A 24,501-nucleotide genomic window follows, 5' to 3' on the forward strand; every position below is an offset into this window, starting at 1 on the left:
GGGCCATGCATATGGCTCAGTCAGTCCAGGGCTTGCTGGGAAACCATGAGGACCCGAGTTTATCTTCATAACTCATAAAAAGCCAAGCATGGTACTGCACACTTATAATAACAATGCTGGAGAGGCAGAGACAGGCAGATCCCTGGAGATTGCTGACCCAACCAAATAAGTCAATCAGAGAGAAACCCTGTCTCAAAAAATGAACAAAGTGGGTGGTGCCTTGATGAATAACATTCAAGTTTGACCTCTGACCTGAACATGTACACACACAACTACATACAATCGTAAACAGACACACACATACACACACACACACAAGAAAACAAAACCATAGCAAGTAAAATGATAAACATTTGCACTGATTAATACTTTCTGAGTCTCATTTTTACACAACCCCCGTTGATATATCTACAATGTGACCCCTATGCTTAAGGCTCTGGGAAAATTGAAGAAGAAAAGAAGGAAAGAATGTGAGAGTCAGAAAAGCAGGACACCTACTCCAGATGGCATCTTCTAAACACGATGGGGCAGCTGCATCATGAAGTCGCAACAGTGTGGTTTCCTCAACAAGACTTGCACAAGGACAGCACTAGATGACATATCAACATGGGTGGCAGGTATTTCACAAAGCCCCACACTTAGCAACTGGCAGCTGCTGAGAGAGGGTAAATCATTTTTTTTCAAGACTGTATCCCCAATGTCCCCAGCCCCAAGTGGTCATCTCTAAACATGTGTAGATACAAGCAACATTAAATGCACTCAACAGGTGTGATAGGTAGGTAGCTAGATTAAGTAGGTAGTAGGTAGGTAGGAAGATAGATAATAGATAGATAGATAGATAGATAGATAGATAGATAGATAGATAGAAAATAAGTTATAGATGTTTAAAAATTATGAATTTGAAAGGGAATAACATGGGAAGATTTCTAGAAGGGAAGTAGTGATGGAAATGATGTACATACAGTACTCATTACAAAATTCATAAGGAAATAAAATTTTTCATTAAAAAATTATAAATATTTTTTTAATTAAATCCTTTCTATTTGTAAATTCACTTATAAGTACTATCGTGGGTTTACCATATTTGCTCACAATAATGTATGTTCCTAACCATCCTAAAACTGGAAACTGGGGAACTGGTCATTGTAGACTTATATTTTTCAAAACCTACTTTTAATAAGGGTTCTTAAATGCTTTAACCTCCCTTCTAGATATAGGTAGTAGAAAGAAAACATTAATAGAACAAAGGAGGGTGTGGACCTGTTTAGAAATAGTTCTTTGAAGCAAATCCAGTCTGTTGTCAGGATATCAGCAGTTCAGTTCACATGAGTGAGAAGCAGCAGCTTAATCCACTCGCAAACACAACTCATGAATGAGCAATGGCAGGCTGATGGAGAAAAAAGCACCACGAGGTTCTGCCAATCCACCTGAGTCAGAAGAGGCAGGAAGCCTACTGAACATCACGAAAGTTCGTTGGTGCATTTCTCCCTACGAAGTCAGGACAAATGATGACCAGCAAAGGACTGTAAGGCAAGCCATACAGCATCATCAGCAATAAACATCAAAGGATGGTGAAGAAAACCAATACCACACAGCATTGTCCACTGTCTGTTTGCTTATATTTATACACTTTCCAAGCATCAGGTGTTCTCTCAAGCATCTGCCTTAGCAAAAAATCACATTCCCTTTTTCCAGACTGCTTCCAGAAAAATTACATGTCTGTTCTCAGCAAAATATCCTCCCATGTGTCTGCTTCAGCAAAAACTTCCTCTCATAAGACAGTTTTCAGAAAAACATCATATGACCCAACTGAGTCTCCAAAGGAACCAGAAATTTCCAATTCAGATCATTATATGGTATCCTAAATAGTTTAGTTACAGTCAGGCTTTGGGAGATGATAGCTCTTTAATGGGTTCCAATTCCTCTGGTTAAGAAATTACATCTTAAAAAAAAAAAGAAATTACATCTTATATTTTACTCTGTAGTTGAAATTAAATAACAATTTTCTTTTTACTGTTATTTTAATAATATAATTCATATGAAATATTTATAATAATAAGACTTTTTTTTAGAGACAGGGTTATACTATTCAGCCTTGGCTGTCCTAGAACTTACTTTGTAGATCTTAACAGAGAATACTTTCCTCTGCCTCCTGAGTTCTGATATTAAAGGCATGCACCACCATTCTTGGCTTTAAATAATAATTTTTAAATACTGCTGTTTCCTCAGCAAAAACATCAATGAATTTGCCCTCATTTTTCCTCAGTGTTTTTTTTTCTATTCTTAAGTATGAAGTCCATGGGCAGAAATGTGTCTGTTTTAAAGAAACCTACCCTATAGGCAATAAGGACTGTTCTGCATTTGTAGACAAAACTGGCCTAGAAAGGAGACCATACAGGCTGTTGCCAGGTGTTATTCTACGGGTTATAGATGGAACTAACCGATTCACTCATCATGAAGTCTTACTAGTAACCCCACTTTGCCAATCAGGTCATTGATCTATAATCAGATCTATAATCGTCACAAGGCTTGGAAGTAGCACCTTTACTTCTTTAATCATTTCGACAACTGACCAGCTCTCTCAAATAAGACTCTTATTCTCCACTGATGCAGCATCTCAAAGTTAAATAGTAATAATGCAAAAAAAAAAAAAAACAAAAACAAAAACAAAAACAAAAAACCCTAAAGCTAAATCTTTCCTATTGCCTATTAAGACTCTTCCTAATCACCAGGGCATCTCTTAAGCAAACAGATTTTACAACATGGAAAATATTTTTAATTTCTCTATGGAGATATGCCAAAAGCACCTGTAATCTGTGGTGATGAACAACTCAAACTTGGATGTAGTTCCCACTCTGAAATAAAAATTAGACATAATGCCATCACTCAAAACCCACTGTTAAAGATATTGGCACATTTCCCTCCATTTTCTTTTCTACTTAAAAAAACCTTCATTCCCATCAGGGAGATGAGGAAAACATCCTATTGTCTTTTCATTCTCCTGCAATGTCCTCATTTCCTTTAAAGATAGCTCAAGTCACTGACAGAAAACTCAAACGAAGCTTTATCCACCCCCTGCTTCTTTTCCTAACTGGAAGACATATTCTCTAATTAAAATTATAGATTAACAAAGCCGTAACTCATTAACATCTGTCCTCTCATGTCTAACAACTTAGCGCTTCTGGGTTGTTAGTACTTTCCCCAACGTGTTTACTCTGAAGGGGCGCTTCTAAGACTTCTCTAAAACCCTGCTCTGAATGTCTGGCAATGGCCTGGGGTTGGAGAATTGTTTAATGATCAATAGAAACTTCTCTTCATGTAACTGAGTTTTTCAGAGAGTAGAATAACCAAGTCAATGTTTAACTGCATTCTTTAGTTCTGGAATGGCAAAGTAGAAGTTGAAGGGAAGTTTCCATGGAAACCAACCTCCCAGGAAGTGGCCAGAGAAGTTAGTGTCCGGGGTACAGAACAGGGAAGATGTCATGAAGGAAACACCTGCTTTGGTAAGCCGAGGTAAACTCCTGAAAACACTTAACAAAATCAAGCTCTGTAGAGGCCCACACCCTCTCCATCATGGTTTTCTTCTTAATATCTTCAAGGAACATGGGCCTGGGCCACTCCAAGGCTCACCCTCGGGTGATCAAAGTCACACCTTTACAAAGTCAAGAAACAGAGACACCCTCAACTGGCCCTGTGTTCTTTGCATTGAATCAGAACCTGGAAGAAAAGAGCTCATACTTATTCACGAAACTGCAGGACCGAAACCGAACTCTAGAAGGACAGCTACCACCTCTTCGAGAAACCTGGTATGGAAGACTCCCTGCAGGTATGGCAAAACCAAACATGAGGGTTGCATGTCTGGGACCTGGGAGGGCTGTGGTGCATTTACACGGCTGTCTCCATGATCTCTGGAAGTCTAGATTATTGAAATGTAGGAGAATATTTTTCAGTGAGGATTGAATGTTTGTCAGATAAATGTCTTCTGTTACATTTGAATGTTTGTATCAATTCTGGATAAAATACTTTTTGCCCTTCTATATAAGAAGGAAACACCATCAGGTTTCACCTGAATCTGTTGTGATTTCAATACTTATGGCCACCTCCTTATGCAGTCATAAAGAATGTTGACAGTTGCAAAGACCACAGAAATTACAAAGCCACAGATGTGCGAAATGGTGGCAGTCCTACACCAAGCTGGGTTCTAAATTTAAGTCATTGTCTCCAGGGGGACTGAGTGCACCAGGCTTTGTAGTTTTGAGAGCAGCACTTTAGGAGTCGACCTCTCCAATGTGACTTTTGAAACCAACCCAAACAGAATGATTTACTACATAAGGGACAGTATGCTAGTCACCCTTTCTTAAGCCCATGTTCTTTATGGTCATCACAGAATTAAGAAACTTTTTCCCACAATGATGGGAAGCTCTGGGCCTTAAATGGCTGCAAGTTGTTCTTGGTATTTATTATGACAAGTAAAATGTTTCCTGGCGACCATAAAGATAATCAAAATAGATATGCTAACTCGGAATGAGAAATTCATGTTTACATGTGTTATCTGGTACATATTCCATATATTTGTGTCATCTTTTCTCTTCTTTGCATTCTGCATCAATAACACAAATGGACTCTCCTTCACTTTATTTGGGGGCAGATTGCATGGTATTGAACTAGTGATCTGGAGACAGAGCTCAGAGACAGAGCACTTACCTAGTGCATGTGAGACCCTGGATTTCATTTCTAGTACAGAGGGAGATGTCATAAGACTAATCAGTAAGTTTCTATTCTCCAGGCTAAATTCTGTGTTGAGTAATATCTGTGATGAGTACATAGTTAATTTTGCATTTTTTGTCAGCCTGGGGTGATATGGAAAGAATAAATCAGACTAAAATGTTATCGCCTGCATTCATGTAGGGACCCTGTTCTGTATGTCTCATCTCTACACTCAACAGAGAGTTAGGCATGTATAATTGAAAGATGCAAATTGTATAGAGAGTGGCTACTGACCGATGACCAGCCTGGATGCCTAACTTGACAATAAATTGATTTTAATGGTTTATTATTGCCCTCTCCAATCTTTCAAGTATCCAGGGCCCTGTATCTTGACATCCCACTGAAACATGAAGAAACAAGTATTATCAAAAGACATCCACCCCGAAGAATTCAAGTAAGATGAATTTAAAGATCGTCTTAAGGAATGTCTTTGCTTTAATTCTTCCACCCCTTTTCATCCATAATCATAAAAGAACCTTCAATACCTTATTAATGTAATGCAGTTACAAAGAATATTGACTATTGCAAAGGCTATATTAGAATTTCCTTTAGCAGTGATGTCACTTTTGAGGTTCATATCCCCCACCCCAAAAAAAAGTTGTTAGCAAGGAAATAGGCTAGAGATTTAAAGGACCTGACTGTAGCACTTGGTTGACTGAGCATTGAAGATGACAACTACTACTGCTATTCAAGTCAAGCGCCACATAGGAAGTTGATCTATGTCATTCAGGTAGTCCTCTCACCCAATATAAGAAATAAAATGCCATCTTTGTTTTCTACATAAGGTTCATAGAATGAAGTAACTTGTCAAAAAACAATGGAGGTATTAGCCAGGCCTCTGAATCTTCTAACCTTCAGAGTAAGTGGTCTCCATCTCCCCTTAGTCCCATCCTTTAATCAGCCTAGATGTTATAAGCAGTTGTTGAAGTTAGAGACACTGGGGCCAGATATGGTGGTGTACCACCTTAATCCTAGCCCTTGGGATGTGGATGCATCAGATCTCTGTAAATTTAAGGCCAGCCAGGGCTACATCGTGATTGTCTAAAAGAGAGGAGATATGGGAAAAAGAGCAAAAATTGATTTAAAATATCATAGATTCCCTTTAGAGAGGTATAAATTCCAATAGGACATCTCATCCTAAAAATAGAAAGAGATCAGAGTGGGTCCTTGGAAATGAGTGTCAGATAACAGAAGGCATGGGGTGCTCTGTGAGCGGAGCAAGGACTCAGCCAAACCCTACACAATTCAGCCATATGCCCAGATGGGTTCCAGGGATTAATGTAGCTCTCTGCTGAGGACTGTCGTCTCAGTCAGTTCTTATGTACTTGTCTTCTTTGGAAGCTAAAAATTACTACTTGAAATGATTATTACCTTTAGTTCCAAAAGAGTATCTCTTCCAGAAATTTTAGAAAATGGGAAGATAATACTTAGTTCAAGAAAGGTAAACGCTAAATGTAATGAATCAATGTCAAATTTAAAAATATGAGCGTAACTCTAGCTTAGCAGAGAAACCTAAAGTTGGCTTTATTCTTAAACTAAATACAGCCTTTCGAGGGAGTGTTTAATAATATGTCCCTATAAATCGCTGACACTGGCTAACTCAAACAGAAGAAATCGCTACAACCAGAGAAATAGATTCATGTAGTACTCTCTAGACCACAGAATTATTTTAATATTTACCAATCCTAAATATGCTAAAGTTAGGGTGTCATTCTTCCAAGTTCAAAAAGAGGATGTGGATATTTCCTAGTCTGACATTGTACCCCACAAACTAGCAAACCACCTAAGATCAAAGAATCAAGACACATCTGAGTACAAAGACTATGCTTTCTGTACTCAGTGGTACGTATTCAGCCACTGACAATCTGTGCCACACAAAAGTTTAGTAGTGAATGAATGAATAAAAGAAGGTTCATCGTTGGTGGAAGAAAAACATGCCACATGTACAAAGATATCAATGTGCTTAGTTATAAGGATACGGGAATGTTTCGTTGAACCTAAGAGCTGGGAGACATTAGACTTAGCAAAGCTCTGAGAGGCAAACTTCTATGTAGCTGACCCGATTTCTGTACTACAACCCTGCACTCATTTCCCTCAAAGATCAGTGTCTTCTGTGCCTCAGGACCACTCTAAACTTGAATCTTATATATCTAATCAAATGGACAGAATTGCCCGACCATGGTTGGGAATCCAAATTCCTGTGGAGGAAAGATCTTACTGGCTCAGCTTTACAAATGATCCTAGCTCTGCTCCAATGAGCTGGGAGCAGAAGATGTGGGCAGAGGAGGCACCCTGTAGACTCTGGCGTCAGCTCCCAGATAAAAGGGAAATCACTAGGAATTTGGCAGACGCTCCTAAAGATATCATCTATAATTATCTTCACAAATGAGGCTCAGCACATTTTTCACCACAAATGGGTTTTTGAGAGAATAATAAATGCTGGGTTCCCATGACATGCTAATTAATAGCCTGATCTCTGCCAAAGAAAATTCTAAAAGTATTTTTAATTATTAAACCAAACCTAATTGCATCCTAAATAATTTGAGTTTGGTATCTGGCAATCTCCACTTCCTGAGCATTCTCTGCTCCTTAAGGCGTGCCTATTCCTGGAGGTGAGAACTAAGCTTCCCTGCCTGGGAGCTCTGAAGCAGTAATGTCCCCCTCCCCCCCCACCCCCTACCCCAACCCCCACCCCCCCCACCCCCGTGTAGAAGACTTGATCAGCAGCGCCCCCTCTGGCCTGCCCATCTTCTCCTCCAATCATGCAGCCTGACAGGACCTTCCTACTAATGTCCTTGCCACCCCAACCCCTGAATATTGACTCAGGTAGTCTAGCTGGATAATTCTTTGATTCCCAGAGATTGTTTTCTTTTTAAAATTTCAGCATTCCTATAAAGCTCACCCTGAACAACCTGTTAACCATTGCAACCCCCATCCCAGCAGTCCTCCCTCAGACCTTCTCTCTCAAGTCTTCCCACACCACACACACTAAGATATTAAACTGTACTTGAAATTCCCTAATTCTAACCTGTGAAATCCAAAGTGTTCCAAAATCCAGTTTTATCTGAACACCGACATACCACAGGAGAAAAATTCCAAACCTCATCTCTAGTGATGGTTTGCAGACCCAAAGCAGAAAATATTGTGTAAAATTACCTTCAGCTACTGTGCCTAGCAAACACATGAAACAAACTGTTCAGACTTGAGTCCCATTCTCAAGATGTCTCATTATATACATGCAAAGATTTGAAAAGCAAAAACAAAATATCAAATTTGAAACACTACTGGTCCCAAGAAACTCAAGTAAGTAATACTGAACACATAGAATATGTGTAGTAGGATTTTGATACACAGTGGGACCACAGTTCCCACAGGAAATGGTGACATACTAAGATTATAGTAATTCAGGGAATTTTCCTTTGTAACCCTCCTTGCACAGAAGTCTGTCTGAGAGAAACAAAGAAGGCCTTAGAGGTGGCCGGACAGGTAACCAGCTCTAGGCCAAGGCAAGGGGAGAGATTTCTAGAGCCTGAAAGAATAAAGTCAGGTAGAAGAAGCTGCTTTAAGGGTAAGAGTGACCTTCCACGGAGAGACATAGTCACCCATAGCCCAAATACCTAACCTAATTGTCATCTCCTCAGTGGCTGCACCCAATAGGAAGTCAGAGGCCAGGAAGCTGCTGCGTGGTACAGGCAGAGAACTGCTGGCAAATGGGCAGGTGGGTCTGGAGAGACCACAGAAAGCCACCTGGCACCATGCCATTCAAGTTCAGGCGTTTCCTTTAGGCTTACAGCTGAGTGTTAAATTTTATCAATTCCACCCAGCCCCCCATCTATTAAAACAATCACACATACCCACACACAGAGATATGCCTACCCACACAAAAATAAACAATTCCATGGGTTTTCTTTTCTCTGGTTAATCCAGTGTAGAGTTTATAATGGTGAACCATGCTTGCATTCCTAGCATAAACCCACCTTGGTCATGAGGTAAATACATACATACATTGTTAAGCTGAATTTCCCAAGACTCTGTATGTCTGCCTTAAGGAGGGAGATGGATCTACACTTTTCCAACATGCTTTTATATCAGCATTGCCACTAAGATTGAGTTAGTCTTATAAAAAATGAGATTTCACATCCTTCTTTTCTAAAACATTTATTATAACACAGAATTGCTCTAGTCCCCTAGCATTTTTAGGCTCTTGCACTTTTAAGGAAAGTGATAATTTTTCCTACTAGCTTAATTTGTAGGTCTGGATTGGTTTGAGTATCTTATTCTTTGAGTGTTTCTTGGAAATTATCCATTTGCCAAAGCTTTTGAATTTATTGCTACAGACTCTTATCTTCTTCATATTTATCCTTTTGCTAAGTCTTGTGAAATGGATCTTCTAGCTTTCAGGTTGAAGTATGTATTTACGGTGTGTGTGTGCACACACATGTGTGCATATATGTGTGCATGTGTGTGCATAAGTCTGTGTGTATATGTGTGTGTAAGTATGTGTATAAGTGTGTGTGCATGCATGGATGTGCATGTGTGCATGTGTGTAAGTGTGTGTGTATGGATGTGCATGTGTGCATGTGTGTGTATGGATGTGCATGTGTGCATGTGTGTAAGTGTGTGTGTGTATGGATGTGTATGTGTGCATGTGTATAAGTGTGTGTGTGTGTGTGTGTGTGTGTATCGGCTAGAGGTTGATGTCAGATAGCTTCCTTAATCACACTCCACTTTTTGACACAGAGTCTTTTCCTGAACCTGGAGTTCGCCAATTCAGAGTTTAGCCCATTTATCCTGGGCATCCCGTTTCCGACTTCCAAGTAGTAGGTCTCACACTTTTGTGGTGAGCATTTTATCTGCCTAGCCATCTGCCCAAGCCCAGATACATGTATTTCACCTTTCATGTTTCACACGCTAACAACATGCCTGGCCACTCAGCCCCACATCAGCCCTGTACTCTTCCATAATAAGCAGCGTGATGGCGAACTCAGTCTTCACTTCCGACTGTGAGCCTGGCCGCCACAGGGGCACTTTCCCATCTCCTTTACTGAGTGTAGAGAATCCATCACCTGGTCTACGTGTCTTACGGACCTGCTTCTCACAAACATTTGCGTTTCTGATTTCTGATCTAGAGAAATATTTATCTTGTACTGAAGCCAAATCATGTCATGTAAACTTTTTTTTTGGCTTTCCTCCAAGCAAAGAACTGCATTGTAAAGACTTAATCAGAAATTCTTCTTGGGCCTTCAGTTGTCTCCATGACCATCTACATAAAGCTGGCATAGTGTCATTTTCTCCACTTTCTAGAGTCTTAAAAGTCATGTTAAGTCACTGTGCCAGACAAATGTTACATTTTCTTGAAGTTGTGCTGGCCCACCTTCCTTGTCTTTCTAATAAACAAAAATAGCCTCTCCTAGGTCAGTGATTATCACCAAGTACAGATGGTGTTTGGTTGATTTATCCTCCAGTCCCAAGGCACTAGCACATATTCTAGCTGATGATATCGATCATGTGTTGAAGAGCCAAGTAATTCAGAGACCTTCAGGTAAATATATTTCCTAATATTAAAAAAATGAAAAAGTATAACCCTACTATTTCCCTAAATAACTCCTTCTGGTGTGTTTCTTCTGCAAGGGATGAAGAGAAGCAACCTCCTTCCTCTGCAGGGAAAGGTGTGTGTGTGTGTGTGTGTGTGTGTGTGTGTGTGTGTGAAGCCAGGATTCTGTAGCAACGTCACTGGGCTGGCATATTTACATGAAGCCAGTTTTTTCTCTGTATGGCTTCCGAGTTCTATGCAGGTGGAAGCCTGTTTGCACTGCCCCTTGCTGCCATCTAGTGGCTCGGCAAAGAGAGCGTGTGGTTCTTCGGGTTCCTTTTTCAGAAAGTAGATGCCCAGAGAGTTCTTAACCTTGATCAGAAAAGTGAGCCTAAATAAAAGGCTGAGAATAAAGGAAAGGGGCCTGTTGTGGCTCAGACAATCAGACTATCAAACCAGAATACTGGCCCAAAGATTACTTTTTTAAATGACCCAAGTGTCTTTGTTTCTTCAGACTCAGTGTTCACACTATACACACAGATCATCTACATTCTACTTGGATGTGGTTCCTTCAGTCATTAGTAGCAACGTGGGATCACTCCACACCCCAACCTTTAAAGGAATCCTCAGCATCTCTGGGGAAGTTCTGAAAACTCTCTACTCCCAAGAATACCCCAAGCCTGGGGAAGTGCCCCGAGATTTTGTTTGGAAACGCAGGGGCATTCTGAGGATCAATTTTCCGGGAGGCAGACAATGAGGTGAAGAACATGGCTTGAGCCTGGGAGTACATCTGAGCTTGAGTCCTAGGAATGCCACTCTCCAGTTGGGTAAATCAGTAGACAAATCGTTAGCCTTTCTAAAATGGCACCCTTATAATTTATACACAAAGTCCTCTGAAGGATGGCATATGGTGTACATTTCCTTGTGGACATAGTATGAAATGATGGCTACACAGCCATTCAGCTTCATGACTACACACATCCTTAAGACTCACCCACGCAGAGGAGACACAAACCTTTCTGCTCTCCCTTTAGTCAAGCCCCTGGCTGTCATAGATTCTTCCTCCCACAGGTGTCTGGAGGGTTCCCTTGGTCTCTCCTCCCAGCATCCTGACACAATCAACCACTACATCCTGAACTAGCATCTTCATGCCCTGAAATGCTAAGAGTGAGTGGAAAAAACAGCTTCTCTTGGTCACCTCTCGTTGCTTCTTTGCTGGGTTAAGTGACAAGGTCCAACCGCATGGGAACTGTGTCTCACAGTCACCAGTGACCATGACTGAGGTGATGGGGGATGCTTTCTGGTGAGACTAGGGCAGACAGTCCTCGCCTCAGATAGAGACTTCCTGGCTGTGAAGAGCTCAGCTCTGTCACCGAGTGAATGAACTCTGCAGACACTCTCTGCATGTTGATGTGAGGAGACAACCTTTGTCTTCATGCTCAACTTTGTAGAAGCCAAATTCCTCTGTGGTGAAGGAAGGCTGGGCAGTGGGTTAGGGAGATGATGGCTCAGTGGGTAGAGTGCTGTGCCAGGATGAGGACCAGACTTTGGATACCCAACACCCAAAAAAACTAAGAAGCCAAGTCTGAAAGAATTCAGTTATGACAGGACACATCTGTAAAGCCAGCAGACTGGGATTGGAGGGGCTTTGTGTAAAGACAGGTGGTCCCCAGGGGTGCCCTGGCTAGCCAACTAGCAGAAACAGTTACAAGCTCAGTGAGAGATCCTGTCTCAAAAACAAAAAGTAAGGTTGAGAGCTGTAGAACAACACCTGACATCAACCCTTGGTCTCTACAGGGGCACCCATTGATGGGTGTATCTATATATGTATGTTCATGCTCGTGTGTGTGTGTGTGTGTGTGTGTGTGTGTGTGTGTGTGTGTGTGTGTCTGGGTGGAGGGACAACTTAGACAGACCCATGGATATACTCCAGCTCAGTTTCAGTGAACCTTTTAAGCTCCAACAAATGTCTTCCATAAAGCCTACTCTGCTAGGGGGAAAAAAATGACCCTACCATTTGTTGTCACTTTGTACCTTTCTCTTAAGTGTGCCTTGTCACCCATGATTACTGAAGGAGCTTCTCCAGAGACCTCCCTAAGGACTGGGACAGCACTGGGTGGTTAAGGGAAGATCAGGTGTGTCTCCAGTCTTTCGTCTCTACCAGTCTAAGACCCCAGCTAGATGGTAACTTTGAACATGATCCCTCAATACAAACAGAAAAATGCTCAACTCCCCGGCCAAGATTTTAATTAATTAATAACTCACTGAAGACAATGAGATAGAACAGTAAAGAATGCTGTAGGTCAAAAAGCCCTTCTGACAGATGACAGCGGTGACGCTGTGGGGCGGGCCTTCCCTGCGCGTGCCCAGGAGTAAGTGCTGCTTTCACACAGTGCTCGGGTGGTTTAATGTATCTGCTTTTGTGTTTCATCATCTCGTGGTGTGAGGGATGCTGAATACTCTAAATATTGGACTTTTAGAAGCTTGAACCCATTGACCTGCCACAAGCAATTACCTCTGAAAGGCCTCTGTGCCAGCAAGAAGCCAGAACAAAGCCCAGTGCAAAGGTGAGCTGGGGCAGTTGGAGACTGGGGGAAGTGGGCAAGGACTGGGGGGTCGCTCTTCTCAAGTTTCCCCTTCACACAGGAGTTCAAAGCCAAAGCAGACTGTTCAGTCCTTGGCAGGTGGAATGAAAAGCCTCAGTGCTTGGCCATGCCTGCCTCCAACTGGCAAGTGCTCTCCGCTCTCTCTCTGGTGAGGCCAGGCTCCATATGCTTTGTGGAGAAAACAGCCATGTAGATGAAAGGGAATCTTACATGGAAACTGGTGGTTCTAGAAGTTTTCATCTGTGCCAGGGGAAAGTCATTACAGCCCTTCCCTACACTCCTCCTGGGTTTAAAACACCCTCTCAGACTCCAGGGAGAGTTTATCCAGAAGTTGTTTCTGACTTCTGTGCCCCTGACCTTCAGCAAAATGTAATCCCAGGGAAGTAATCCCAGAGAAGGCCTTTGGCTAGCTTTCCCTGCTGGGTAAGAACAAAAGCTGCTTGTGGAGGGGTCCTTTTCAAACCCTATCCTGACTCATTCTGGAGCCAGTCAGGCACTGCTGTGAGCTTGGTAAGAGACAGCCAGGCACTGCTGTGGGCTTGATAAGAGAGCCAAGCACTGCTGTGGGCGTGGTAAGAGACAGCCAGGCACTGCTGTGGGCGTGGTAAGAGACACCTAGGTGCTGCAGGTCCTCAAGTTCGTGCTTAAGGCACTGGCAGTGGCAACAGCTCCCCTCTAAGTTTCTGCACCAATCCAACAACACATTGTCCAGAGGGCAGCACAAAGGCTTGTCACCAGCTCTGTCCTTCACCTCTGGTGACAAATGAAAATACATTCACCACCACATTTGCCCTCAATAGCTACCCTATGCCACTGAATTTCATGACAAACTAAGGGTAGAGCACCAGACTTATCAGTAGTCATTTCAAAGCCTCCCTTAACTGCCGTGATCCCACTCGACCACTTGGGGGTGCTCCTCTCATGTCACAGCCATCTATTCAATGGTAGAAAAGACACAGGAAGAGAAAAGAAGGTCTCATCAAACCTGGACAGTTTTCTAGAGAGATATTAAAAGCATGTGTTAGAAGAACAGAGAAGTGGCCCCTGGTTCTGGAAAGACTCAGTGCAGTAGTATAGGGCAATACCAGAACAGTGAAGTGGGAAGGGGTGGATGGGGGAACAGGAGGAGGGAAGAGAGCTAATGGGACTTTCGGGGAGTGGGGAGCCAGGAAAGGGGAAATCATTTGAAATGTAAATAAAAAATATATCGAATAAAAAATTAAATAAAAAAATCATGTGTTGGTGGGGGGAAATGATATATTGTCAAAGGGAGATTATCAAAATGAAATTGTCAAAACTACATTCCAGGCTTTCAACACTCTGCAAGAACCTTTAAAACACTATTAGATACAGAGCAGATTGCCACTTCATTCACAGACAGCTATACAAAGGACTTGTCAGGGACACACACCAGTATAGCTTTATCATGACAGGAGATCACTATGGATTAAAGTGGGTTAAGATCTCCTTCTCCAGAAAGGATTGAAGGCTGTGGACTGTGGAAGTCAACAACAATGACCCCAAACTAATAAACATGTCATCTTTCACAGCAGGAAAATGAGAAGAAAATCCAACTTCCTATGTACACTTCTGGGAAAAGACAATATTTACATAAGATGAAAATGCTAGAGATGAATCATAAGAGACAAGAGGTAATGAGAAGAGGGTCGCATTTACCAAATATGGAGGGCATCATCACTGTCCCAGGAAGACCAGTCTATACTCAACACTGGAGCAGAAGCTGCCATTGCACGAGCTGGAAGAAACAGGAAGATGACCTTTGCCTTGATCCCTTTGGGTGGTTTTTAACATTTATTTCCTTATTTTGTGGGGGCAGAGGGAACACACATGTGCTACAGTGCATGTCTGGGGGTCAGAGGCCAACTTTCTATAGTAGGTTTTATTTTCTTCCCTCCTATGGATTCTGGGTATCAAACTCAGATTGTCAGACTTGGCAACAAGCTCCCTTAGACACTGGGCCATCTCACTGGTCCCTTGAGTGTCCCTTTCTCTTTGTCTCTTTGTTTTGTTTTTGACATAGGGTCTCATTATGTAGTCCTGGCTGGCCTGGAATTCACTCTATAGGCCAAGATAGCCTCCTACCTCCTCATTGTTAGTTGGGATTAAAGATATGCACCACAAAGCCTAGCTTGTGTCTTTTTTTAAAAACCAGAAAATATGGTAGATTCATAATACTTGTTTCTCGGTTTACTTAGAGAGGGAAAAGAAGTCAGTCTTTATTCTGATACACAGGTTTCTTCCTGTAATCCAGGCCACAGAATTTTCTATAGAGAAACACTTGGTGCTAGGCATGCTGTACCCCATGCTTGTGAGGCTATGCAGGAGGATTGCCACAAAGTCTAGGCCAGCCTGGGTGACATAGAAAGTTTGAGGACAGCCTGAGCTAGGGAGTGAAACCCTGTTTCCTTTTCTGTTGCTATAAGACAATACCAAAATGTGTTAACAAAGACAATGAAGCTACCGCTTGTAGGTCCAGAGGTGGAAAAGGCTAAGACTGAGATACTGGCACAAGCAGGGGACCCAGAAGGTGACAATGTTCTTAAGAGTGAGGGGTCAGGAACGAGAGTAAGCCCAGGCAGCTGAGCAGCCTTTATAGCTCTTTCCAGGGAGAACTAGCCTCCTCCTGTGACAATAGTTTTACTCTATCCTGAAGGTGAGCCATCTCTTAAAGGCCCACCTACAGATTAGCATAAGGATTGAGGTAGGGATGCTTTCAGCCTATAATTTAGGAAGACGCACTGGAACACTTTCTCCAGTGAAGATCTGCAACTGTAGTTCCCTAAAGCCCCCTCTCTAAGGAAGCATCCTGTGGTTCTGTCCTCTGTAATTCCAAACACCTCGTCTCCAGACAGAGGCCAACAGGCTTCCTCTTTCCCTTGGCCATGCCTCTCTGAGACAGTGAGCATGCTCATCTGTCTCCTAACAAGCCTGAGAATAAGTTCCCACACCATGTGATTGGAAGAAGATCACTTCACTGTGTTCAAGGGTGTCCGAGTCTGTGAACCTGTCCACTTTGGATGTTGCTGAGATGCTAATCTGTTCTAGGGAAGACTATTTAGAGGAACATTAACCACTTCTAGCTGATTGTTTCAGGCCCAAATGGAGTTGAGGAAGAGTCTTCTGAGAAAAGCAATGCTGGAGATGCAAAAGCTGAAGGACCATAACAGCAACAAAATCACCCAGAGTAAGACGAGGAGCAATGGCTATAACATTCTCACCATACTGCCTGGTGAAAACATCAACAGAGACCCCGGTGAGCCATTTCTTTAGTAAAACATTTCACGGGTTTTTTTGGTTTGGTTTGGTTTGGTTTGGTTTGGTTTGGTTTGGTTTGGTTTGGTTTGGTTTGGTTTGGTTTAGGAGTTTAGTTGCTTTAAGACAGATTTTCATGTAGCCCAGGCTAGGCTCACTATGTCATAAAGATGAGCTTGAACTTCTGACCCTCCTGCCTCCACATCCCAAGCACTGTATTGCGAGGCTCTCCCTGACTTATTTATGCCATGCTGGGGATTGAACCTAGGGCTTTATACATGGCAGGCATATTGCCTGCCAGCCTAACTACATCATTGGCTCCCTAGCTTTGTTTTGAGACAGGGTCAAACTTGAACTCAAGCCCCCCCTCCATATTTTGCACACTGAGATGCAAGCATTTTTAAATTTTATCAAATAAGCATCCATGACGGGCAGGGGAAGAAGAGTAAGGGGACAGCAAATAGCTGTCACTGAGGGACTGTGTGACATCTGAGAGTGGCATGCTGCATTGTATTTTGCATCTCTGGGAGGAAAAGATAAAAGCTTAAGCTCTCCATAGAGGCTTCTTTCTTCTTGTAGGTGCTAAGTGCTTTCCAGGCACTCTTGAAATCCCAAGACAGGCTCATCAAATCATCTTACTGTCAGAGACAGGGAGGCTCTTACAGATACGAGAAGTTATCTGTACTCACAGGGCCTGTATTCATCAGACCCCTATCCTTCAAAGCACCCTTGCCCAAGCAGTTCAGCTTTCTTGGGTCCCCAAGAATGTCAACAGTGAGTCTAGCACCACTGCCTTCTCCACCTGGCTCCTGATGCAGCCGCCATCTTTACTGGGGAGGCCCTCATGACCCATGTCACTTAGGCCAGAGCTACATTCCCAGTCCCACATTCTGAAGTTCTAGAAGCACTTTGTCAATGCAGAGTAACCTCATAAAAAGCAAATCTGACTAGACCACTACCCTGGTGAGAAAGCAATCACCAGGACTCGAACTGGCTGGAGGACCAAGAGTGCTTGCCTTTCTTCCAGGGGACCCAAGTTTGGTTCCCAGCCCCTCATGTAGGGTGGCTCAAAACTGCCTGTAACTCCAGCTACGGGGAATCGGATGCCCTCTTCCAGCCTCCTCCAGAACCTGCCCACACATTCCATACAATCACAGAAATACATACTCATAAATAAAAATAAATATATATATTTTAAAAAGCAGTCAGGGGATGGAGAGGTGGCTCAGCATTTAAGAGCACTGACTGCTCTTCCAGAGGACCTGGGTTCAGTTCCCAGCAACCAAATGGTGGCTCACAACCATCTGTAATGGGATCTGATGCCCTGTTCTGATGTGTCTGAAGAAAGCAACAGTATACTCACACATATAAATAAAATCTTTTTTAAAAAATGCAGTCAGATCTCTAGGAGCCTGAAGATAAAACTTCATCTCCTTAATGGGGGACCTCAGACCTTCCAGAAGCTGGTCACCACCTACCTTCTGACTGTGTCTACTGTGGTCCGCTCCACACTCTAGCGAAGCTGGTCACCACCTACCTTCTGACTGTGTCTACTGTGGTCCGCTCCACACTCTAGCCTTGGGTTGTTCTGGGCTCTCCAACAGCCATTCTCACCCACAAACTGTCTGCCAGGCTGCCCACCAGTCAGAGTGCCCATTAAGTTCTCCCAGTGTGTGTTTCCCAGAAGAGTGCCACCTATGCCCTATATTGTTCACACACAGAGGTTGCCATGCTAAGGGCCAAGCCCCAATCAGCAGAGCTGACCATGCTGGAGCTACAGAAATGCCAAATAAGCTCTAAGATGCAAATATCACCTGCTGAAGTTGATGCTATCCCCACGCCAAAGAGCAAGATTCTTACTCAGTAAATTAATTAACCAGTAAAGTAAATGGAAGGCAGAATAACTGAATGTCACCTTGGGGCATTCACTTTACCTATACCCCAGTTTCAGACAGAGATGGGCTCTGTTGTGGAATAAGCAACGTTTGCATCCAACAATAAATGTTGGCAAAAAAAAAAAAAAAAGGCACTCAGCTAAAGTTAAGCACTGCAAGTCCATCTCCAGAGAGCAAGCCTAAATACACATATATTGGCACGAGCCAAGGAAAATTCGCCAGGCTTGGAGGGACCCAGGAGGGACTGCAGACAAGGGCTTTCCATTGCTTTCCTGAGGCTTTCTAAAAAGGCTTCACTCTGTTCCAGCTGTGGTTTGTTGACTGTTCTTTCTCTAAACTAAACCTGCAATCCCAGTCCTTGGCCACCATAAGTCCCTTGGACTACATAGTGAGTTCAGGTTCCAAACTGGACTCCATAGAGAGACCCTATCTCAAAAGCAGAGCAACCAGCTGGTCCTATGATCTGGTCTTGGCACGCATTCTCTGCTCTAAATCTCACACGACTAGAAGGTTAAGAGTTAACACTCACCCATAATGTAACACAGCCAGAATTCGAGGTCACATTTTCATGACCTACCTGCTACCACAACCTCCCTCGGGTGTTAAGCATCCACAGCTTTGTCTAGGACAGCCGTGGGAAATATGCAGACCTAAAGCTGTGAGCCCTTACCCATCTTTGAAGAGAAGGCTGCATTCTCAAGTTCTAGATGGAAGCTAAAGAAGCTCACAGATGCTGCTTTCATAGGCCCCTATGCAGGACCTTTCTAGGGTGCAGAAAGAAGAACATCTGTCTCAACAAAGAGAGACTGAGTCAGCAGCAGAATCCCTTGTGGAGTGGGGACTTTCCCATCCTCCTCCCGGACCAGCATAACCTTACATTTTAGTTCTCCAAGTGATTGTGGAGATCAGCTGACCTCAGATAGACTTGATTTCAGTGCAATCAACATTTTAACTGTATGAGGGGTTTTTTTTCTTTGCAGTGACTGGGTGTGTATGTGAATATGCCTGACAAAAATGCTTCTAGAAAATATAACTTGCTAGCATGAATTAAACATTCTAGAGGCTGGAGAGATGGCTCAGCAGTTAAGAGCATTGGCTGCTCTTCCAAAGGTCTAGAGTTTGGTTCCCAAAAAACACGTACTGGCTTACAACCATCCTTAATGGGATCTGATGCCCTCTTCTGTCATGTAGCCATACACGCAAATAGAGCACTCAGATAAAAGGTAGATAGATAGATAGATAGATAGATAGATAGATAGATAGATAGACAGATAAAGACAGATAAATAAATGCTTTTAAAAACAAAAAAATCTAATTGCTTTCATTTAAATTAGATCACACTTAGGATCTCATGGAGGGAGAGATCCGCAGCAACATCATTGCCTGCTGCTGAAGCTGCTGCACAGGGAAATCTATTGCTTTTCTGGTTGCTGTGACGAAACTACTGACAAGAGTTTTGTGGAAGGAAGAGCTTGCTGGTTCTCAGTTCCAGGATACAGTACATTATGGCTGGGATGACGTGATGGCGGGAGAGGCTGGTCAGCCAGGAAGCAGGCAGAGGTGGATATTAGCCCTTCAGCTTGCTTTCTCCTCTGTCTTTTCTACCCAGTCTGGAACCCAAGCTTATGGGATAGTGCCATCCATATTTAGGGTACGTCTTACCTCTGCTGTTAAAGTCTGGAAGCACTCCTGCAGATCCACCCAGACTGGATGATTCCTGATCCAGTCAAGCTGACAATGAAAATTGTCAGAAGAAGTGAAATATCACCATACATTTCTTTGAAGACGGGGAGACTGTGATTCAATAAAGTTTCCCACTCACTGTTGCTTTCATTCGTAATACACAGCCTTATAGACAGAAACTTTCAAGGTACTGGGATAACAGTGGACAGAGCTACTAGCATTTAGAAAGTGATTTTAATCATAGTATTGAGTTCTTTCTCTATGAACCACAAGAGGTCAGTATTATTACCACCTGTGTTTCACACATGAGGAGACCAGATGCAGAAAGGACAGGTCCACACACAAGATCACAGCCAGATAGTGAGAGATGAAACTTCTGAGGATGCAGGTTCACCCCAGAACCTGCACACACGGCTGCTCTTACCACAGCCTCTAACAAAGGCTCCCTCTTACTGATCACACAGAAACTCTCTGACTGCTTTCCCTGTCTTCTAAATGTGATTCACTTTGCTTTCCCCTGCATGTGGAACATAGCCCAGCACATACGCGGTCCTGGGCATTCTGGTAGTTGGGGTCTGGCCATGCAGGATCCTCTATTCCAGCCTTCACTGATTTAATGGTATAACCACCATTTCTTGTTTCCCTCCAGAAGATAAGATGAGAATTTTAGCCTCTTGTGAGACAGAAGCTGAGCTTTGTTTTCTGCTACTTCTTTAAACAAAACCACTTTTAGTGTTGCTTTTAGTTTAGTCACATGATAAATTACACGTATTCATATAAAATATGTAGTTATGTACAGCATAAAGTGAGCTTCACTCTTTTTGATGTACGGTTCTGTGAATTTTACCATGTTTATGTGGCCGCGTGCTCTCCAGAGGCATAACATGGATACAGTTGGAGGAAAAGCACAGAAATTGGACTCCAAGTCTTTCACTGAGCTCCAACAATGCACCCTCTGGGGGTAGGCACATCCTTCTCTTCCTAGAGCAGAGGCTTACATACAGCAGCCTCTCTATCATAGGTTTTTCTGCATTGTTTTATTTTTTTAAAGCATATCTAAGTACATTTATTGCTTTGCTTTGGTGGCCCTATCTTTATGTGTGTAAAATGGAGATAAATAGTATCAGCCATGTAGGGTTCATGTAAAGTTAATCTCATTGTATGAAAGGACATATAAGAGCTAGGGAGATTGCTCCACTGGGAAAGCGTCCCATGAGCTTCAGGACCTGAGTTTGAATCTTTATTACCCATGTAAAACACCAGGTCATGGCAGTATGTATTTGTAATCCCAGTGCTAGAGAGGCAGAGATGGGGGAACTCTTGAGGCTTGCTGGCAAACTAAGCCATCCAAATCAGTGAGCTCTGAGGCCGGTTCAGTGAGAGGTCCTGTCTCAACAATTAAGGTAGAAAGCCATTGAAGTGACACTTGTCCTGAACCTAGGGCTTCCACATGCACCTGTGCACACATGTTCTTCTCCACCCTCACCCCACCCCCAGTGAACACACAGTCTATAAGGTTCAGACAAACATATAGGAGTGTGGATAAAATATAAGGGAAAATGAGATTGATGTCTGTATCAGTTACCTGTCTCATTGGAGCAACAAGACAACTGGTAAGACCAACTTAAGGAAGGAAAGATTTATTCTCACTCCCACTTTCAGTTAATGAAGTCCAGCTGGGAAAGTATGGTATCAGGAGTAGGAGACAGCTACCTACACCTCATCCACAGTTGGAAAGCAGAGGACAATAAATGCATGTTCTCAGCTCAGCCTCTTTTATTTGGTCCAAGACCCCAGCTTATGAGATGGTACCACACTCAAGGGGGTCTTCCCACCTCAAATAACTTAGTTCAGACAATCCCTCCTGGGTATGCTTAGAGGCAAGGCAGGTCTCTTCAATACTTATGGAACCTGTCAAGATAACAGGCAACATTAACCATCACAATATCTTACACTGAAACAACTTATCCTTCAGAGGAATGTCACCCTGAATCTATCATTTCAATTTCACCTTCACAATTCTAATCTTCTCCATCCCCCAGTACTATTTAACTGCTAAATCTCTAGTCTTTAAATATATATGTAGCTTTATCTTTGAGCTACTGTGATGTGTGTGTGTGTGTGTGTGTGTGTGTGTGTGTGTGTGTGTATGTGTTTATGTCTATCACTAGGGTCATCTATTACACACATATACATATATATATACAGCAGTGATAGACTTTTTAAAAACATATTATAAAATATATGATGGTCAAGCATTTCTCATGCTTTCTGTTTCCTGCACCATCTAAATCACTCCTTATTCCCTCAGTACATATCAGAATACGTTGCCTTCCCCTGGGGGGAGGGGGAGGTCAATCCTGGAGTTTTATACGCTGGCTTCTGCTCTGCACACCCAAAGTCCACTTAGATTTCTAAAGGTCATGATTTTTGGTTTTATTTTTATTGTTTTTAAGTCTATAAGCCATACACTGACAAACGTCTCATAAGAATGGTGTTACCACTAGCTCAGATGTCCTAGCTTCACCACTATGTACCCAGGACTGTGTACATGGTACCTTATTAGTAAGCGAGAAGGCAAGACTATACTATAGCGCCAGGCCTATACTTTTGGGGACCATTTCTACAGTTCATCACTAGTGAGGAGGATGAAACTGTGTATCTGCATCACATACATCTTGAGACTGGGGTGATCTTGGCACCAAGAACCCACAACTCATAGACATTTTCTTCCTATTTCAACGCTCTGCTTCCAGGTATAGACATTCTAGAACATTTCTGTTCTTAGTGATGTCTTTTACAGGACAGAGGTAACTGGCAGGCTTAAGCTCTCGTGGTTGAAGTAGTTCCTGGGTTGGGGTTACCATTACTTCCCACGTCCAAAACACCTCTGATCATTCATTGGTCCATTCATTTTTTAGTTTTCTTAATGACAAAAATATAGAAATGTGGTTTTGTTTTTCTGGTTTTATTTGGGTTTGGTTTGGTTTGGTTTGGTTTGGTTTGAGACAGATCTTAGACTGGCCTTTAATTTATCATGCTTCAATAGATGACCCTAAACTCATGGACCCCCTGCCTCCGCCTCCTGAGTTTTAGGAGCCTAGGCATTTGCCACCACCCCACTTTTTATGTGCAGTCTGTGGTGTGCATGCTAATCAAGCACTCTAGCCAACTGAACTCTACCCTGTCTCCTAATTTTCAGATAATATTGTGGATAAGTTGGAGATCTAGGTTTGATTCACTAGTCTTGTTACTCTTAGATCATTAAAGAAAACATTTTAAAGAAGCTAAGAATTACCATTTACAGAGCTAACTGTGTGCACATGGGTGTTGCTAAAAACAATGAATAACCTCAATGTTGCACAAAGAAAAACCAAAACAAAGCAAAATTCGGAAAGCAATTCTTTTTGTTGTAAAAGGTCATGACAGAATCCAAACTGGGCTAGCAGGCATACTGGGACGGGCAGTGCTCGTGGTTTTATTGACACAGGTGGTGACTGTGTCTTTTCTGCATTGGCTGGGGTCCAACCTTACAGGCTTTTGAAACTGGCTAGTTTTGAAAGAATTGTAGAAAGGAAATGAAGGGAGGCAGGGAAGGATGGGCCATGTGAGTCCAAGGTTCCAGCTGGACCTTTGTGTGAACTGCAGTTTTACCAGGCTGGGGGTTGGGGGATTAAAACATTTGCATAAAAGTTTTATCAGATAGGAAGACAAAGAAGACTTTAAATCCTATGACAACAACAGTTTTATAGTTTACAGAAAAGGTTAATATTTAATTTTTCTTCCAGTATTAACCTCAAATAAATTATTCTACAATAATAAGATCATTTTAAATAATCATTCTTAAGGAGAAAATTTTGAAAAATACAAACTTTTGCTCTTTTGCAGGAAATCCCCAGGATGAAGAATTCTTAGATTATCACACAGAGAATGACTATTGTGTCCGGAAAATTGGCAAAATGGAAACATGGCTCCGTGAACAGGAAGCCCAGGGACAGCTTTTCTGGGACAGTTCCAGCTCTGACTCTGACGAACTTGAAAAAGATGAGAGGAGACCACAAGCACTGGTGAGGACCAAGACAGAGAAGATCCCTCTTTATGATGACTTTTATGACAGTGAGTAAGAAAGCTAGATGCTACCCTGGGTAGTGAGGGCACGGAATGCCTTGGGTTTGTTTTCTTCCATAAAATCATTCATATCTGCATATGGACTACTCTGAGGGATGCAAGCTATTTTGGTATTCAGAAAGGATGTCATCTGGAGTCTTGTGGTTAATAACCTTGTCATGTATGCTTTAAGTCTATGCCTTAAAACTGAGGGCTGAATCAAAGTTCATTGTTTGTCTCACTTTTCTGTTCATAGCTGAACTCAGTGAGGTTGTTCTATTGGTCTCTTAGCATAGCTTATATAATTGGACATCATATGGCTAAGACTGGAGTCACATAGAGTCTGAGAAAGGGCACATGGGACAACTGGAATTTGCTCACTCTCTACATAGTCTGAGTCTCTTCAAATAGTCTGTGCAGCAAAGTAGTAAATTTTTCCGTTAAACCAGTCCAGTGTGTCTAACAGCAAATATCCCAGCTGGAGGAAGCCAGAGGACACAGATGTGACAGGTGTGTCAGTGTTGGATCCACCCTAAACCACTTCTACCTTTTCCTATCAGGAATGCAAGTCATAGACCAAATGCTAGCCAGTGAAAAAGGTCCACACAAGGGAATAGGTACCAAAATATGTCCATCC

The 24,501-nt window shown here is 42.5% G+C and overlaps 1 protein-coding gene and 1 long non-coding RNA gene across 6 annotated transcripts in view; one reads left to right on the forward strand and one right to left on the reverse strand.

Moving 5' to 3' along the window:
• Nucleotides 1-18,895, reverse strand: part of LOC127691661 (uncharacterized) — a 61,245-nt gene extending 42,350 nt beyond the window's left edge. The window contains exons 1-2 of one of the 4 annotated variants that reach the window (XR_007979310.1): nt 18,745-18,895; nt 14,584-14,662 (exon numbers count right to left, since the gene is read on the reverse strand). This is a non-coding gene — a long non-coding RNA (uncharacterized LOC127691661). The other 3 variants (XR_007979311.1, XR_007979313.1, XR_007979312.1) reach the window with 3 other exon arrangements.
• Nucleotides 3,604-24,075, forward strand: Ccdc198 (coiled-coil domain containing 198). 2 transcript variants are annotated; one of them, XM_052191635.1, is made up of 6 exons: nt 3,604-3,826; nt 5,079-5,161; nt 12,781-12,867; nt 14,457-14,558; nt 16,021-16,180; nt 23,646-24,075. In XM_052191635.1, the coding sequence occupies exons 1-6, from the start codon at nt 3,604-3,606 to the stop codon at nt 23,879-23,881; spliced, it is 891 nt and encodes a 296-aa protein (XP_052047595.1). In that variant the 3' UTR covers nt 23,882-24,075. The 2 variants fall into 2 exon arrangements, with proteins under 2 accessions (XP_052047595.1, XP_052047596.1); XM_052191636.1 differs by having other exon boundaries at nt 14,460-14,558.
• Nucleotides 24,076-24,501: the final 426 nt, after the last annotated feature.

Source organism: Apodemus sylvaticus, chromosome 8 (genome assembly GCF_947179515.1).
Source record: "Apodemus sylvaticus chromosome 8, mApoSyl1.1, whole genome shotgun sequence".
Classification (NCBI taxonomy): domain Eukaryota; kingdom Metazoa; phylum Chordata; class Mammalia; order Rodentia; family Muridae; genus Apodemus; species Apodemus sylvaticus.

Excerpts from the sequence above, each read along its gene's own strand:
- Ccdc198 (XM_052191635.1), top strand. The coding sequence starts at position 3,604 with ATGGGCCTGGGCCACTCCAAGGCTCACCCTCGGGTGATCAAAGTCACA. Across the intron at positions 14,559-16,020 it reads TGAATCATAAGAGACAAGAG|GCCCAAATGGAGTTGAGGAA; the intron begins GTAATGAGAAGA and ends TGATTGTTTCAG. Across the intron at positions 16,181-23,645 it reads AAACATCAACAGAGACCCCG|GAAATCCCCAGGATGAAGAA; the intron begins GTGAGCCATTTC and ends GCTCTTTTGCAG.